General features: G+C 41.4%; 1 protein-coding gene across 1 annotated transcript in view; it reads left to right on the plus strand.

Moving 5' to 3' along the window:
* Positions 1-493: 493 nt before the first annotated feature.
* Positions 494-17,316, plus strand: part of LOC118367777 (anthrax toxin receptor 1-like) — a 29,980-nt gene continuing 13,157 nt past the window's right edge. Inside the window, exons 1-11 of the mRNA XM_052491105.1 lie at positions 494-1,299; positions 11,730-11,801; positions 13,209-13,280; positions 13,474-13,555; positions 13,660-13,690; positions 13,791-13,864; positions 13,975-14,043; positions 14,751-14,831; positions 15,073-15,133; positions 15,850-15,948; positions 16,105-16,174. Coding sequence (XP_052347065.1) covers positions 1,139-1,299; positions 11,730-11,801; positions 13,209-13,280; positions 13,474-13,555; positions 13,660-13,690; positions 13,791-13,864; positions 13,975-14,043; positions 14,751-14,831; positions 15,073-15,133; positions 15,850-15,948; positions 16,105-16,174 — 872 coding nt within the window. The 5' untranslated portion in view covers positions 494-1,138. The remainder of the gene's footprint in view (positions 1,300-11,729; positions 11,802-13,208; positions 13,281-13,473; positions 13,556-13,659; positions 13,691-13,790; positions 13,865-13,974; positions 14,044-14,750; positions 14,832-15,072; positions 15,134-15,849; positions 15,949-16,104; positions 16,175-17,316) is intronic.

The following is a 17,316-nucleotide window of genomic DNA, read 5'->3' on the forward strand; positions in this document are numbered from 1 at the left end:
AGCTGAGACCATTGATAATAGGGATTGTCAATTGAAAACGTGCACACAACAGTTCGCAGAATTATCAATTGAAAAAATGTTGCCAATTTATTAATTATTAAATGTAGCCAACATTAGATCATTAATCCAGAGATTCTTACCTTTGCCTCGATTTGGCAGTTTCGTCCAGATCATCATGGCATTTGTAGTTCTTTATGATAGCCACATTAGCAGCTAATTAGCATTTCATGGGAGGGGGGGGGGGTAAATACAGGCAAATATATTGATAAAAGTCACGTTGTCCTATAGAGATTTAAATCCAAATGTCTTGCCAGGTTAAACCTACAAGAAACTCAGACCTTATTTTAAGTGTTTCTAAAATCCCCTATGGGAAAATGGATGGTGGAAAAAAATTTGGAACAATTTCCTTGTTTGACTGCTAGGTTTTCTGGGTATAATGACTCATACTGTGGTACTCTATTAGCCTACAATAACATTCTGGACAGATGGGATTTTGGTGTTAAGATGTCAGTGGATGCTGCAGCTCATAATTTCTTCCTTGTTTTATAGGCAGGCATATGTTTCTCCAAAGTTAGCTTCTTGAGAGGGAGGTGCAAGATGAAATCTCGACCTTTTTTCGTTTTTTTTTCTCTAGGCAGAAATATGAAACCTGGTTCCATTCTGCCATGTTTGTTCCCGAGCTCCCAGTTCTTAACATTGCACGTCTCCATTTAGCTTTTTTAACCAAAATGATTTTGACAGTTTTCACAGGAAACGTGTCTTTTTGTGAATTATCCACATATATTCTAACACGTTGAAACATTTTAGATTTGTTACTCAAATACTCCACGATTGTTTTATCATGCGAATATGACAGGATGATATCGGAGAGTAAAATCTCTGACCAAATTATTTTCTACGTTTTCAAAGGATAATAAAGTGCTGCAAGTTTTGGTATGGTATATTCGCCTTCACCAACACGGTCTGTATTGTTTGGAAACTGAGAGCATCGGTTTTCTATGGCGCAGCCTTGACCGTCTTTTTTGTCGGTTATGCATCTCTGCCTAGATAAGTCATTTCAAGACGTTGTGGATGTGAGACAGCATTGACTTAGTTCCATTGAGGGTTTGGAGTATTTTGCGTTTTTAGCGGGGGAAAGATGGCGAGGTTTTGGAGAAAAGTGTCTCTTGCCCTACTTTTCCTTGGATTTTTAATGTTTACTTTAGCATCTGTAAATGCTGAACCAGAGCAAGAAGTAGAAGAAGAAGGGGAGGAAAGTACATGTCAGGGGGCTTTTGACTTGTATTTTGTGCTTGACAAGTAAGTAACTGTCTAAATGGCATATTTATTATTATACTGCATAATAAACCCAGGGAGCCGTTATATTGAGATGCCAAGCCTCGCTCGTTACACGGTATTAAGTCATTACTAAACAGGCAATAGTGTACAGTGAGCTCCAAAATGTTTAGGACAGTGACACGTTTTTTGTTGTTTTGGCTCTCTACTCCATCACTTTGGATTTTAAATGATACAATGACTATGGGATTAAAGTGCAGACTATCAGCTTTCAATTAAGGGTATTTTCATCCATATCGGGTAAATTTACAGCACTTTTTGTACATAGTCCCCCCGTTTTAGGTAACCAATAGTATTGGGACAAATTCAGTTATATGTGTATTAAAGTAGTAAAAAGTTAAGTATTTGGTTCAAAGGCACGCAATGACTACATCAAGCGTGTGACTCTACACATTTGTTGGGTGCATTTTCTGTTTGTTTTGGTTGTGTTTCAGAATATTTTGTGCCCAATGAATGAAATGAATTGTATATAATGCATTATGTCAATTTGGAGTCAGAACGTCAAATCAAATCACATGCGCCGAATACAACAAGTGTAGACCTTACCGTGAAATGCTTACTTACAAGCCCTTAACCAACAGTGCAGTTCAGGAAGAGTTAATAAAATATTTACCAGATAAACTAGTGATTTTTTAAAAAAAGTAACACAATAAAATAACGAGGCTATATACAGTGGGTACCGTATATACAGGGGGTACCGGTACTAGTACAGGTTAGTTGAAGTAATTTGTACATGTAGGTAGGGGTGGTTATTTGTTCAGCAGTCTTATGGCTTGGGGGTAGAATCTGTTAATGAGCCTTTTGGTCCTAGACTTGGCACTCCAGTACCGCTTGCTGTGCGGTAGAAGAGAAACAGTCTATGACTTGGGTGACTGGAGACTCTGACACTTTTATGGGCTTTCCTCTGACACAGCCTATTATATAGGTCCTGGATGGCAGGAAGCTTGGCCCCAGTGATGTACTGGGCCGTACGCACCACCCTCTGTAGCGCCTTACGGTTAGATGCCGAGCAGTTGCCATACCAGGCGGTGATGCAACCAGTCAGGATGCTCTCGATGGTGCAGCTGAATAACTTTTTGAGGATCTGGGGACCCATGCCAAATCTTTTCAGTCTCCTGAGGAGGAAAAGGTTTTGTCGTGCCCTCTTCACGACTGTCTTGGTGTGTTTGGACCATGATAGGTTGTTGGTGAACTTGAAACTCTCGACCCGCTCCACTACAGCCCAGTCGATGTTAATGGGGGCCTGTTCTAGAGGTCGACCGATTATGATTTTTCAACGCCGATACCGATTATTGGAGGACCAAAAAAGCCGATAACGATTATCGGATGATTTTTTAATTTTTAATTTGTAATAATGAAAATTACAACAATACTGAATGAACACTTATTTTAACTTAATATAATACATCAATAAAATCAATTTAGCCTCAAATAAAATGAAACATGTTCATTTTGGTTTAAATAATGCAAAAAAAAAGTGTTGGAGAAGAAAGTAAAAGTGCAATATGTTCCATGTAAAAAAAGCTAATGTTTAAGTTCCTTGCTCAGAACATGAGAACATATGAAAGCTGGTGGTTCCTTTTAACAGGAGTCTTCAATATTCACAGGTAAGACGTTTTAGGTTGTAGTTATTATAGGAATTATAGGACAATTCCTCTCTATATACGATTTGTATTTCATATACCTTTGACTATTGGATGTTTTTATAGGCACTTTAGTATTGCCAGTGTAACAGTATAGCTTCCGTCTCTCTCCTCGCCCATACTTGTGCTCAAACCAGGAACACATTGACAACAGCCACCCTCGAAGCAGCTTTACCCATCGTTCCACAAAAGCCGCAGCTCTTGCAAAGCAAGGGGAACAACCACTCCAAGTCTCAGAGTGAGTGACGTTTGAAACGCTATTAGCGCGCACCCCGCTAACTAGCTAGCCATTTCACATTGGTTACACCAGCCTAATCTCGGGAGTTGATAGGCTTGAAGTCATAAACAGCTCAATTCTTGAAGCACAGCGACGAGCTGTTGGCAAAACGCACGAAAGTGCTGTTTGAATGAATGCTTACGAGCCTGCTGGTGCCTACCATCGCTCAGTCAGACTGCTCTATCAAATCATAGACTTAATTATAACATAATAACACACAGAAATATGAACCTTAGGTCATTAATATGGTCGAATCCGGAAACTATCATCTCGAAAACAAGACATTTATTCTTTCAGTGGCATCCATAAGTCTAAATATTCCTGTTACATTGCACAACCTTCAATGTTATGTCAGAATTACTGTACCGGAATTCTTCATTCTCCTCTGACGAGGAGTAAGAAATGTCGGACCAATGCGCAGCGTGGTAAGTGTTCATGATGTTTATTGACTGAACACTGAAAATACAAAATAACAACGTGAAATAAACGAAAACCGAAACAGTCCTGAAAGGTGCAGAAAACACTAGACAGAAAATAATCACCCACAAAACACAGGTGGGAAAAGGCTACCTAAGTATGATTCTCAAGCAGAGACAATGAACGACACCTGCCTCTGATTGAGAACCATACCAGGCCAAACACAGAAACACAACATAGAAAAAATAACATAGACTACCCACCCCAACTCTCGCCCTGACCATACTAAAACAAAGACATAACAAAGGAACTAAAGTCAGAACGTGACAATTACGTAAAATTCTGGCAAATTAGGCGGACCAAACTGTTGCATATACACTGACTGCGTGCAATGAACGCAAGAGAACTGACACAATTTCACCTGGTTAATATTGCCTGCTAACCTGGATTTCTTTGAGCAAAATATGCATATTTAAAAATATATACTTCTGTGTATTGATTTTAAGAAAGGCATTGATTTTTATGGTTAGGTACAGTCGTGCAACGATTGTGCTTTTTTCGCAAATGCGCTTTTGTTAAATCATCCCCCGTTTGGCGAAGTTGGCTGTCTTTGTTAGGAAGAAATAGTCTTCACAGAGTTTTCAACGAGCCAGGTTAGCAGGCAATATTAAGTAAATATGCAGGTTAAAAAAATATATACTTGTGTATTGATTTTAAGAAAGGCATTGATGTTTATGCTTAGGTTCACATTGGAGCAAGACAGTCCTTTTTCGCAAATACGCACCGCATCGATCATATGAAAAGCAGGACACTCTAGATAAACTAGTAATATCATCAATCATGTGTAGTTAACTAGTGATTATGATTGATTGATTGTTTTTTTATACGATAAGTTTAATGCTGGCTAGCAACTTACCTTGGCTTCTTACTGCATTCGCGTAACAGACAGGCTCCTCGTGGAGTGCAATGTCATCAGGTGGTTAGAGCGTTGGACTAGTTAACTGTAAGGTTGCAAGATTGAATCTCCGAGCTGACAAGGTAAAAATCTGTCATTCTGCCCCTGAACAAGGCAGTTAACTCACCGTTCCTAGGCCGTCATTGAAAATAAGAATGTGTTCTCGCCTAGTTAAATAAAGGTAAAATCGTCCAAATCGGTGTCCAAAAATACAGATTTCCGATTGTTATGAAAACTTGAAATCGGCCCTAATTAATCGGCCATTCCGAATAATCGGTCGACCTCGAGCCTGTTCGGCCCACCATTTTCTGTAGTTCACGATCAGCTCCTTTGTCTTGCTCACGTTGAGGGATAGGTTGTTGTCCTGGCACCACATTGCCAGTTCTCTGACCTTATGTAATATATCTGATCTAATTTGGACATATTTTAGATAAGTTCTCATCTGGTAACACAACTCGTAGAAGATGTATGATTCAATGTTGATAGATTTCTATGTGTGCAAACTTGTGTGGCCCTGATGATGAGGATGTTGGTGCTACTAAGCGAAGTTCCTGACTTCAAACAACCGGATGCTCGTTAGTGACATCCCCTCATCCCTCAGGCCTGAGCTGTTTATGAGATGCACAGGCAAGTGTTTTTACAACACCAGTATTGCAATACTAGGAAGTACGGAAGCAAAGGAAAACATGAACAACAAAACATGAAGCAGACTCAAGTCCTGATGTTGGTGGAAAAAACTGTCTTGTGTTGTCACCCAGAGTCACATTTGTTTTTTTTGCAAGCTAAAGCACACCCTATTTTGCAAAAGTATGTTTTAATGGACCATAAAGTTGACTCTGCTTCATGTTTTCTTTTTGGCCAAGAAGAATCTGGTGTCATAGTATTGCAATACTGGTATCGTGACAACACTAGCACAGACCATATTCTGGTTGAGATGTAGATTAAGGGCATAGCCCTTTGTACTTTAGCTTGGTCATTGGGTTCCTGACCAGACCTGAACAGGAAAAACTCTGGGCCTTAGTTGCATCCCATAGGACCAGGAGTTTTTACTCCGGGTCTGGCTCTTGTCACACTGCATAGGCCTACAACTAGGATACAAATCAAATCAAATTGAATTTGTCACATGCGCCGAACACTGGAGTGGCTGGAGTCAACACTTTGGTCTCGAGTTTCTTTGAATATAAATCCTGTAAGTTTCACGACTAGTTTATGGAAAAATCTCCCTTAGCCAAGTGGTCACCGAAATAAAGGAAAACGGACCATGTGGATATCATGAATCATTACTGTTAAGGTCCAAATGGGTAGTGGATCAAAGAGAACCAAGCTACAGTTATCCCTATGTTGTGGTGTACTATAGGCCTACTGAAGTATGACCGTATAATTAGTCATTTAATAAGATCTCTATGGGTATGACTTTGAGCTTAATCAGACTGGTAGGCCCTATCCCGCTGTTTTATAAGGAACACAACTAAATGTATTGTTTTAGGGCATGTTTCTATCACTGCAGACCAGTACTGATGCCAAATGTTCTGCATAATAAAAATCATCAAAACTCACTCCCTACCACTGTAGCTAATGCTCATCAGATGTTATGGGAAAACACCCTGGTTTTACTTTTGGTCTGCTGACATAATTTCCTTGCCCTTACTTCCTTATCTGTAACCAGTTCGCTGCAGCCTGCAACAAACACTCAAACTGGGCAGTTTTGTCTCCATCTCGTCATTCAAAGACTCAATAATGGACACTGTTACTGACAGTTGTGGCTGCTTTGCGTGATGTATTGTTGTCGCTACCTTCTTGCTGCCTTGCTATGTTGTTGTCTTAGGTCTCTCTTTATGTAGTGTTGTCTCTCTTGACGTGATGTGTGTTTTGTCCTATATTTATATATTTTTGTATTTTATTTTTTATCCCAGGTCCCCATCCCCACATGAGGCCTTTTGCCTTTTAGTAGGCCATCATTGTAAATAAGAATTTGTTCTTAACGGACTTGCATAGTTAAATAAAAATTAAATAAAAACCACATTTCCATCCACAGTTTTTATGTGAGTAAAATCATACTGTATAAAAAATAATCACATCAGTTGTGATGGAAACAGGAAGTTTCGGGTACAATTTTATAAATGCCAACAGATCATTTGTTCTTTCGACATGGTGGCATCTTTTTGCGTCGGTAACATTAATTATACGAGACATGGCGATGGAAACACCTTCAAGCGCAATTATTGATATAATAACCATAATATCGAAGTAAACTTCGGCGAGTCACGCGATGATTTGTTGTGTGGTCCTCACAATACGACTCGGGAAAGCATGCAGTTTATTAGGCTACAGATGAAATAAGTTTTGATGAACTTCACAGGGTGGTGAAAGTGCAAGGTGGACTAACCTACCTGCAGGGCCTACCCGCAGAGCCTACCCGCACTGTATCTGCTGTTGTCTAGAGCACATGTGTCAAGACCAGACTAGGCACATTTGCTATTTAACGCAACACTATTTGTGACATAACTATCGGTAGAGTTGAAAAAGCTATGGAAACACATTGAACATTTGATTTTTATTCGGTCCTTGAACACTTAAGTGAAAAGGTCCATTTTGTGTGCAATTCGTCATCACGCGCAGAGTTTTACCCGCAACAAGTCTGTTTGGTGGAAACTGGTGGGGAAATTCGCATATTTTCTTAATGCAGATTTTGGGGAATATTTGCATGAAAATCTGTCGCCATTCAGATGGAAACCTAGCTACTGCCACCCGCATTTACCTCTTGTAGGACGTAAAAACTCTGGCCAACGGAACATTCACTGTTTAGAAGACAAGATAATAATGCTAGAAGCTCTGATGCCCTAGCAGATTCCTACAGCCATACTGTGTGTCTTGACCCGCTTGGCCTTGATATAATTGTTTTCTGATCAAGCTATGGGACAATAGGAAACAATTATATTTGGCACCTGTGTTTTCCCAATAGAAGCTGCATGTAGCAGCCATTTGTTCTTCCTTTTCAAGTCTACGTCATTCCTCACAAGAATGTTAATCATTGCTAAATGTTTTTTTCCACAGGCCAACATTGAAGTTGGGCGTTAAGTTGTGATCATTTTTAAGATCCAAGCCAACCCGAACTACATCTGGAGTCTATAAATAATGTAAACATGTCAAGACTTTCTCACTGTGGAATGTGTTGTTTTTCTCTCTCCTGGACCATGGTGCTGCTCTGGCCTCCATAACGCATCAGAAGAAGCCTTTGGCATGTGTTGTTTTTCTCTCTCCTGGACCATGGTGCTGCTCTGGCCTCCATAACGCATCAGAAGAAGCCTTTGGCATGTGTTGTTTTTCTCTCTCCTGGACCATGGTGCTGCTCTGGCCTCCATAACGCATCAGAAGAAGCCTTTGGCATGTGTTGTTTTTCTCTCTCCTGGACCATGGTGCTGCTCTGGCCTCCATAACGCATCAGAAGAAGCCTTTGGCATGTGTTGTTTTTCTCTCTCCTGGACCATGGTGCTGCTCTGGCCTCCATAACGCATCAGAAGAAGCCTTTGGCATGTGTTGTTTTTCTCTCTCCTGGACCATGGTGCTGCTCTGGCCTCCATAACGCATCAGAAGAAGCCTGTGGAATGTGTTGTTTTTCTCTCTCCTGGACCATGGTGCTGCTCTGGCCTCCATAACGCATCAGAAGAAGCCTTTGGCATGTGTTGTTTTTCTCTCTCCTGGACCATGGTGCTGCTCTGGCCTCCATAACGCATCAGAAGAAGCCTGTGGAATGTGTTGTTTTTCTCTCTCCTGGACCATGGTGCTGCTCTGGCCTCCATAACGCATCAGAAGAAGCCTTTGGCATGTGTTGTTTTTCTCTCTCCTGGACCATGGTGCTGCCCTGGCCTCCATAACGCATCAGAAGAAGCCTTTGGCATGTGTTGTTTTGCAGGAATAAATGCCTTGTTAAAGGTGATGCACTATGAAGAAATTGCGCCGCCATTTCCTGGTTGCTAAAATTCTAAAAGATAACCTAATTTCAGTTTATGTGTCAAAACAAGCAAGTATAGTATAGAGCAGGGTTACCCAACTGGCGGCCCGCGGGCCACAATTTGCCAGCGGGTAATTTTATTTTGCCGCCAGGTTTTTTAAAATTATTATTTTATTGTTGAACATAAAAGACTGTAAACATGCAGCAAATCAGCTCCAAATGATTTTCATTTTGGAAATCTGTTCCAAAGTATTCCCACGCGTAATAGACAGATATACAGTAAGTGATCGTATACAAATGTCAGCAAGGTTTGAAATTATTCTGTTTTAGTTCAATCTTGTGTCCGTTTGGTCAATTTGCCGTTTACAAATTATTTATAATTATGTTCCGAACCACTGACCATCCGTTCAAGAAAATAATTGGCCCGCGGTTGAATCAAGATGATGATCCCTGGTGTAGAGAATCATTGTACCATCTAAACCGCTGTGAAATATATTTTCCATAAGCCAAAGTATTGTATTTTTGTATTGTACAAAGCCGCAAGTAAAAGACGCAAAAACTTAAGAACGGGAGCCATAGAATTAATGCACATAGAACAGATCTACCGAATCTTAGACTTGCTTTCAACGACAATGGCAGATGGATAACTCACATTTCTACGTGAGTCTATTTAGAGAAAATAATATTGCACCCAGAGAAAGAGGGTGAGAAGAAGAAAGAGAGGGAAAAAAGGAAAAAAATCCAAAAGGGAGTGAGAGTAAAGAAAGATTGCAGTTGGAAGCCTAGACACCTCAAGTAGGCCTCAAGCTAAAAGTAGGTTAATGGCCTCTCCGTACAAATCCATGTGCATAGTCAGTTAAATTGGAGTAAGATGACTGCTTCGCAGACTGGGGTGGTTCTTAACATGCAGCAGGCCCAACTGGAAAGGGACCCTACAGCTTCATGGTGTTGTATTTTCCTCTCAACACTTCGAAGCGTGAGAGCAGAGCCGTTTACTGAACACCTGGGACTGACAGAGCCTTTTCCCCCACATGTTTTCTCACATCCCTGGCCTAGACCGAATGAACACTCTCTCTGTCTGTCTCTTTCTCTCCCTCACTCACTTCATTTTGCTCATTGTAGTGGTGAGTTTTCACACAGTCAGCGGAAAGAAAGGCTTGATTAAAAAATATATAAATATATATATATAAATGACTCTGGGCTTTCTTGTTTAAAGTAAGAAATTCTCTCCCTCTCAGACATCTAGCACAGTCCTGAGTGTCCAAAGGTGTTTGGAAACAATACAGCTACAGCCGTCCGATCAAACGCTGTAGTAAACTAAATAGCTGTTGTTTATGGCCTTGAGGCCATAGCCTGTCATTCATCTTATGTCATTTGTCTGTTGTGCTCGTTGGTCTGTTATTCCCCAGGACAGATTTCAGTGGGTTGGTTAGAGCACAGCCCTCACCAATCCTGATCTATTTGAGCTGTGTGGGCTGAAAGACAAAGAAATGGACTTGTGGTTGGAGATCCATGGTGGATCTTTTCTGCTTCCCCCAGCAGCAGAGACATTAAAGAGCCCACGCGTGGTTTTAATTACCCCAGTCATCCGAATGTTACCCCGCTCACTCTCTCTCTTGGCTATGGGGTTCCATCAGTTTCAAAATTAGTTTCATATGGCCCGACATGTGCCGTTTACCATGTACGTATCGTCAGAGGATTTATCAATTATATAACACTAGACAAAGGAAACGTGCACTCGTTTTGATATGATATCATCTGAAACTCCTGTCATCAAGAGCTCAGTCATTCAACAAAGCTGTTGAAGCTTGCACTAACAACTTCCAAAACTTTTGAACTGTGATGGTTTGACTCAGTCTATTAATATTGTATCAAAGAAAAAGTAGCACAACATTTTTCTTCAAGGATCTCACAAGACAATAGCCCACTTCCTTTCCTAATGCTGTTTATACAGGTGAGAAAAGTGCAAGCTAGACTCCAATCCCACGACTGCCTGGTACCTCAGAAAACATTCTTGTCCAACACAAATAATATCCATTGTGATGCAAAAAAAATTAAAAAATCTCCAAGGCGGGGAGTCCTTAGCTTCACTCCTCTTAGAGAATCACTGAAACACTATCCCTATATGGCTGTACTGTACATGAAAGAAGCCATTTTGAGGTGTAGTATTTCCCCCGTAGTAATGAAAGGAACTGCATGCCTGACAGATTGGCTCTTCCCCCGGGTCAGAGCAGTCCGACTGTGTCTGTTCAAGCCGCTTCAGATGAACACTGTTTATTCAGCACATTTGTTGAACATCCAAGTGTGACGCTCGCCGGCCTCCTCCACAAGTTCTGTTTGGATGAGGTTTGTTTACTTTGACAAGTATTGTCCTCACAAGGTGCTTTGACTCTGTTGAATGCAATGTTTGTAAGGCTTCGAAAGAATATACTCAACCCTAGCTGCACAGTATGTCATGCCTGTTTATCCTACACATTAACGACACAAATATACACCAAGAAAACCAGTGCGGAGACTAAACTGGGAAAACAAGTTCATGTTATGTCTGGTGCCCAGATTGTAACTATTACATCAGACATCCATGTGAGGCGTCGTCAGCAGCATTGTCGCATTTCAGGCTACTGCTTCATCCATCCGCTAACAGCGGTTTGGTTCAGTTCAATAAATTAGATCATTTCCCATGTGTAGTATTCTTCAGTAACGAGTCACCGCCACAACCCCCAGCCAGGTCTCTTCCCTCCCGAACTAAGAGGAAATGAAGCTCTTCTCTGTGGAGAGCATTCAGATTTCATAGGGACTATTTCATAGGGACTATTACTGCTACTAGGTTGCTAAGTTACAGACTTGGTGCTCAGATGTGTCCTAACTCACTTTCCTCCTTTGCCCTAATAAATGGGGTTAGTTTGTGTCAATAGAGATTCTTCTGCGAATGTTCAAATGGCTTGTGTTTTCCATGACATATTGTTTGACCAATCAGCTTACTGATAACCTCTCTGTTAGGATTTTGTGTTGACTTTATATGTCACAATAGTACAAACAGTTCCTGTACTAGGAGATGTTGGATAAACATTTAGGAAATGTGTCACATGTGGGTTTAAACAAGGTTAGGTTGTAGGATATAACTATTCCTCTGTTTTCTTTCTTTATAAGATCTGGCAGTGTCAAACACCACTGGATAGAAATCTACTCCTTTGTGGAGCATCTAGCTGAAAAGTTTATAAGGTAAGTGAACATCACAAAGATATTTTGTTGTCAATCAGGGCCTGAAGAGGCAGCATGGCTAGTTCCTGCACAGAGGTGAGTTGAATCGGGACGGTCCGATTGGCTGAGGCCACGAGCTGGAGGTGATAGCGATCTCTCATGTGAGGGTGGGTGAAAGCCAGACTCCGCGGCGTCAGCCAGAGACATAAACAACACGCATGCCGGAAAATAGCCCTTCATCGCCATCAGCATGGGAATTCTGTAAAAGCATTTATTTATTAATAGGAGAAGTATCTTCATTGCTGCTTGGCCTGTAGTTGCAGGATCCATCCAACGAGCTTTAAGAGAAACAGCACTCGACAACACATAACCCCCTCCCCCAGCAAAAAAAAAATATTTCCCCAATGGAGCACAGACTGTCCATGTGCTCATTCACTTACCAACCAACCGCGGTAATGGCATGTGTCATGAACATAATGGCAGCTCGAGAGCTTCAAGCTGGAGGACAAAGACATACATGACCAGAGTGCACAGCAATGTCAGCTAGCTATTCCCTTAACGTCAATAATGGGAATTGATGGGAATGATGTAAATATATCACTAGCCACTTTAAACAATGCTACCTTATATAATGTTACTTACCCTACATTATTAATCTCATATGCATACGTATATACTGTACTCTATATCATCGACTGCATCCTTATGTAATACATGTATCACTAGCCACTTTAACTATGCCACTTTGTTTACATACTCATCTTATATGTATATACTGTTCTCGATACCATCTACTGTATCTTGCCTATGCTGCTCTGTACCATCACTCATTCATATATCCTTATGTACATATTCTTTATCCCCTTACACTGTGTATAAGACAGTAGTTTTGGAATTGTTAGTTAGATTACTTGTTGGTTATTACTGCATTGTCGGAACTAGAAGCACAAGCATTTCGCTACACTCGCATTAACATCTGCTAACCATGTGTATGTGACAAATAAAATTTGATTTGATTTGATTTCAATAGCTAGTAAGCTTCCTCCGATTGGGTGGTATTGTTTTTCCCCCATCACAATAGTCTCAAAAACAACATATGAATCCACCAAATTGGGTCCAGAGTCCTTGTGAACATGGCCCATAAACAAACAATAGGAAAGAACTAACCACAGAGAATTCAGTGATTTATGCTTGTATGCATGGACATGTTTCCATGTGAGATCCATGTGTTTGCATGTCACAATATATACATGAAATAAATGATTTGGAGAGTGTGTCCATTGTGTGGTCCCGATTTGTAGTTTGTTTATTTATGCGTTGAGTTGTAACATAGTATGGCTTCTTTGAGGCTTGACAAAAGGGAATTGTTGAACGGTTCAGGACCACGAAAGTATCTAACCGTTGTTTGTGTGCTGTGTTGTTTTACAGCCCAATGTTGAGAATGTCCTTCATTGTCTTCTCATCCAGAGGAACCACTCTCATGAAACTGACAGAAAACAGGTACACTGAAAATATTAGGTTAAATGCATCCCAAATGCCACCTTATGCAGTTTATAGGGTGCATTTTAGGATGCATCTGTTTTTCTTGTATGGGGAATAGAAGTGGTGATGACTATTTTACTCAGTAATGACATTTAGACATCAGACCAAGACCCAAAAAAAATGATAACGTGTGATTTGTGTTGTTTGTCAGGGTGGAGATAAGAAAAGGTTTGAATGTGCTGAGAAAAGAGATACCTGGTGGAGACACCTTTATGCACCTGGGCTTGGAAAGGGTATTTATCTGCTCCTGACATGGTCTTACTTTATCATGTTATACACCTGTTTAACATTTTTTATTTTACATAATGAGAAGAATAACATTGTCTTCTCCTTTCAGGCAAATGAGCAGATACACCACGAAAACTTTGGTGAGCTTCCAATGGCATCTGTCACTAGGGTTAGACAGCAAAGAGCACTCTATACTTGGCAATGTTGAGGTCATACAATTGATTGACCTCTCCGTTACAGGGACAGCAAGTGTCATCATTGCCTTGACGGATGGGGAGCTGAACGAACACCAACTCGTCACTGCACAACAGGAGGTAGGCCAATTGGATTGATATAACATTCACCTTCCTGTTGATGTAAAGGAAAGACGATGTTAAAACAATGTTCTCTGGTGCTGATTCTTGGTTTCCCCCCCAACAAACAGGCAGAGAGAAGCCGGTCTCTAGGAGCTATGGTGTACTGTGTTGGAGTAAAGGACTTTAACGAGACACAGGCAAGGGTTTAGTTTGCAGTAAAACATGCATGTCCTACTCCCCTGTCAAAACACATTTAGGAACCTGTTGTTAACAGAAAATGATATGCTTTAATTACATCTAGTAATATTACGCACTCAATATAATTTCACAACAATGATTACAATATGTGCTATTTACATTTAGTAACCCATTTGTAGACTATGTATCCCATAATTGCATCTACCTACACATCTTGAACCCTTGTGAGGTTTACAGGGCTACTTATACGCCAGGCTGAGCAGTAATGAAATTGGGCGTTTTGACTTGCATGCAAACGATTACCATATTAGCTAAGGAAGCAAGCTTCAGAGTCATGCAGTGTTTTAACCTGATTTTGTATGCATCGTTCTGCCACCCAGATTGACTTTCACTAAATGTCTGGATATAACATACTGTACTTTTCCCTTCATCAAGGTTGTTTAGGCCTCTGTCCAATGTCCATTGTTCATCAGGATTGTACGTAGTGTCCCTATCATTGTACTGTTATTTCCCCCCTAACCTGGTCATGCATGTAGAGAGAGATGAAGGTACAATCACCATACAATATAAGACTATGGTTATTTCGTCTCAAATCAAGTGTTCATTGAACTCTTCACCGAAGTTGAATGGGTCATGATATGTGTGTCTCTGGTTCCTGAGCACCGGGTCTGTGTAAATTAAACCTGTTCTCTCCATCCCCATGTAGCTGGCCACCATAGCAGACACCATCGAGCATGTGTTTCCTGTGATGGGCGGATTCGTAGCCCTGCGAGGAGTGATCGACTCGGTAAATACACACTGGCCAGGAAGGAGAGACTTAGACCTGTTTCACGAAACATACAGTACCTTCAGAGAAGTATCAAATAAAGTTGAAAGGTCCAAATAGACTGTTGTAAATGTAGCCTATAGCTACTGAGTGTCTCAAATTTGAGGAACCTGTCTCTTATTTCGATACAGAATCTTCACAAGATATGAGTCACCTTTAGCGTATTTAACCTTGTCAACTCAATCATTTTCTCCTTCTCCAGATCATCAAGAAGTCCTGTATTGAGATCCTAGCTGCAGAGCCCTCCAGTGTTTGTGCAGGAGGTGGGGTCCCTAAAGGATCAAAGCAGAGCAGCGCTAGTTCCCTGTCATTGCCTAAGTGCTGTGTTCATTTCATTAAGGGGCCAGGCTGGTGCCCTTCCCTCTGACTGGGGCTCAGCTGGCTCGTAGTCATTATGGCACACTGTAGCAAAACATAGAAAAACATTTTGAAATGGAAAACGTCAGGTAGCCTCGCGGTTAAGAGCATTGGGCCAATAACCGAAGGTCACTGGTTTGAATCTCTGAGCTGACTAGGTGAAAAATGTGCCCTTGAGCAAGGCACTTAACCCTAGTTGCTCTGGAGAAGAGCATCTACTAAAATTAAAATGTGTTTCTTATTGGATTTTTTTTTTTTTTTTGGCCATTTGGTACCTAATGAATGGGATCCTGATCACTCGAATGACCCCAACAGACAGGAATCCCCATTGGGGAGGGTAGTGTATTGGGAATTTTGTAATGAAAGGGTCTCTAAATGGAATGTCCATGTTTAATTTATGCTGGCCTGCCAAATGGAAGTCAATTTGATAAATGACTAAAAAGTCCCATAAGACCTGTGTACCCCGAGCATGATGTTTCCTGTATTTTATTTAACCGATGTTGACAAGTCAGCCTAGCTACTCTTGTATGCTACCCAACATAATTGTGCAAAGTCTGATAGCCTATGATCATATTACATTTATGTAGTATTTTTCTAAACTCAGGGTGTGTCTTATTTCCAGAGAGCTTCCAGGTAGTGGTGAGAGGAAACGGTTTCCTTCACGCCAGGAACATAGAGCAGGTGTTGTGCAGCTTTAGACTCAACGACACCCTCACCATTAGTGAGTACCTGCTTCCATTTACACTTCATCTACTGTAGGCTGAACCAGGTGTTTCATACCAATGTGTGTTTCCAGCTGTAACATGCATGAAGAACTACAGTCGATTGAAGAAACAAAACGTATTTAAGTAAACCGAGTGTTTGGTTCTCTCCATAGATAAGAAGCCTGTGGAAATCGAAGACACATTCCTGCTGTGTACGGCTCCGGTTATAGATGAAGTTGGGCAGTGAGTACCTTTTTTAAAAAATATATTTTTTAAATCCGTTTCAAGATGGTCAGAGGTATCACTGTTTTTAAGCACTGTAGGATGAGTGTTTGTTCCCTCGCATTTCTAGCCGATCACCCCCCAAGCCCTCCCACATAAACACACTACCAGAAGAAGCCTGCTATTCATTAGGGTGTCTTAACGGACTCTGTCAGGGCCAAATTCCACTCCTCCTCTATTCTCTTCTCTCTATAGGCCAATGAGTTCATTCAGGTAGAGCCTCATTGGTTAGAGCCCTGTGTTTTCATAATGAGGACAGTGTTATGGTTGCCCCATCACAGGTGGCTGGTGGCACCTTAATTGGGGAGGTGGGCTCATGGCTGGAACGGAATTAATGGAATGGTATCGAATGTGGTTTCCATGTGTTTGATGCCATTCCATTTACTCCATTCCAGCCATTACTATGAGCCCTCCTCCCCTCAGCAGCCTCCTTTGTGCTCCATAATCCAATAACAGATACATCCATCATCAGGCTGCCTCGTTTCTAATGTAGGCCTCAGAATCTCCAACATCAACAAACCACTTCAGAAAACCATTTTTAAGAACTTATTGGATCAGATCATAAATTGAGGAATTAGACAGCAATGGTAAAAGACTTAAGACTCTGAGGGCTCTTTTGACCTTGGTCGAGACAGTTTAAGGGAGACATTAAATAAAAGTACATGACGTACTTTCCAGCCCACAAACTCTCTCTCCCACCCACTCTTTGTGCTCCCCCAGACTCAAAACCCTGTTACTCTCCACTCCTCTATTCCTCTCTCGTCTCCCTCCAGCCCACACCCCATTCCCCTGCCTGCCTTACTCTCTCCTCTACCCCCCAGCTCTCACCCCCTTCCCCTGCCTGCTTCTCCCCTCTACCTCCAGCTTTCTCCTCCACCTGCCATATCTCTCTCTCTCTCTCTCTCTCTCTCTCTCTCTCTCTCTCTCTCTCTCTCTCTCTCTCTCTCTCTCTCTCTCTCTCTCTCTCTCCCCCTCTCTATCCCTCTGTCTCTCTGTCTCTCTCTCTCTCTCTCTCTCTCTCTCTCTACAAGGTTGTGCAGACCCTGCCCTTTCATCTGCTTGTTTAACATGTCTGACACCACACAGCCAAGACTGGCACTTCC

The sequence above is a fragment of the Oncorhynchus keta genome, chromosome 3, assembly GCF_023373465.1.
Source record: "Oncorhynchus keta strain PuntledgeMale-10-30-2019 chromosome 3, Oket_V2, whole genome shotgun sequence".
Taxonomy (NCBI): Eukaryota; Metazoa; Chordata; class Actinopteri; order Salmoniformes; family Salmonidae; genus Oncorhynchus; species Oncorhynchus keta.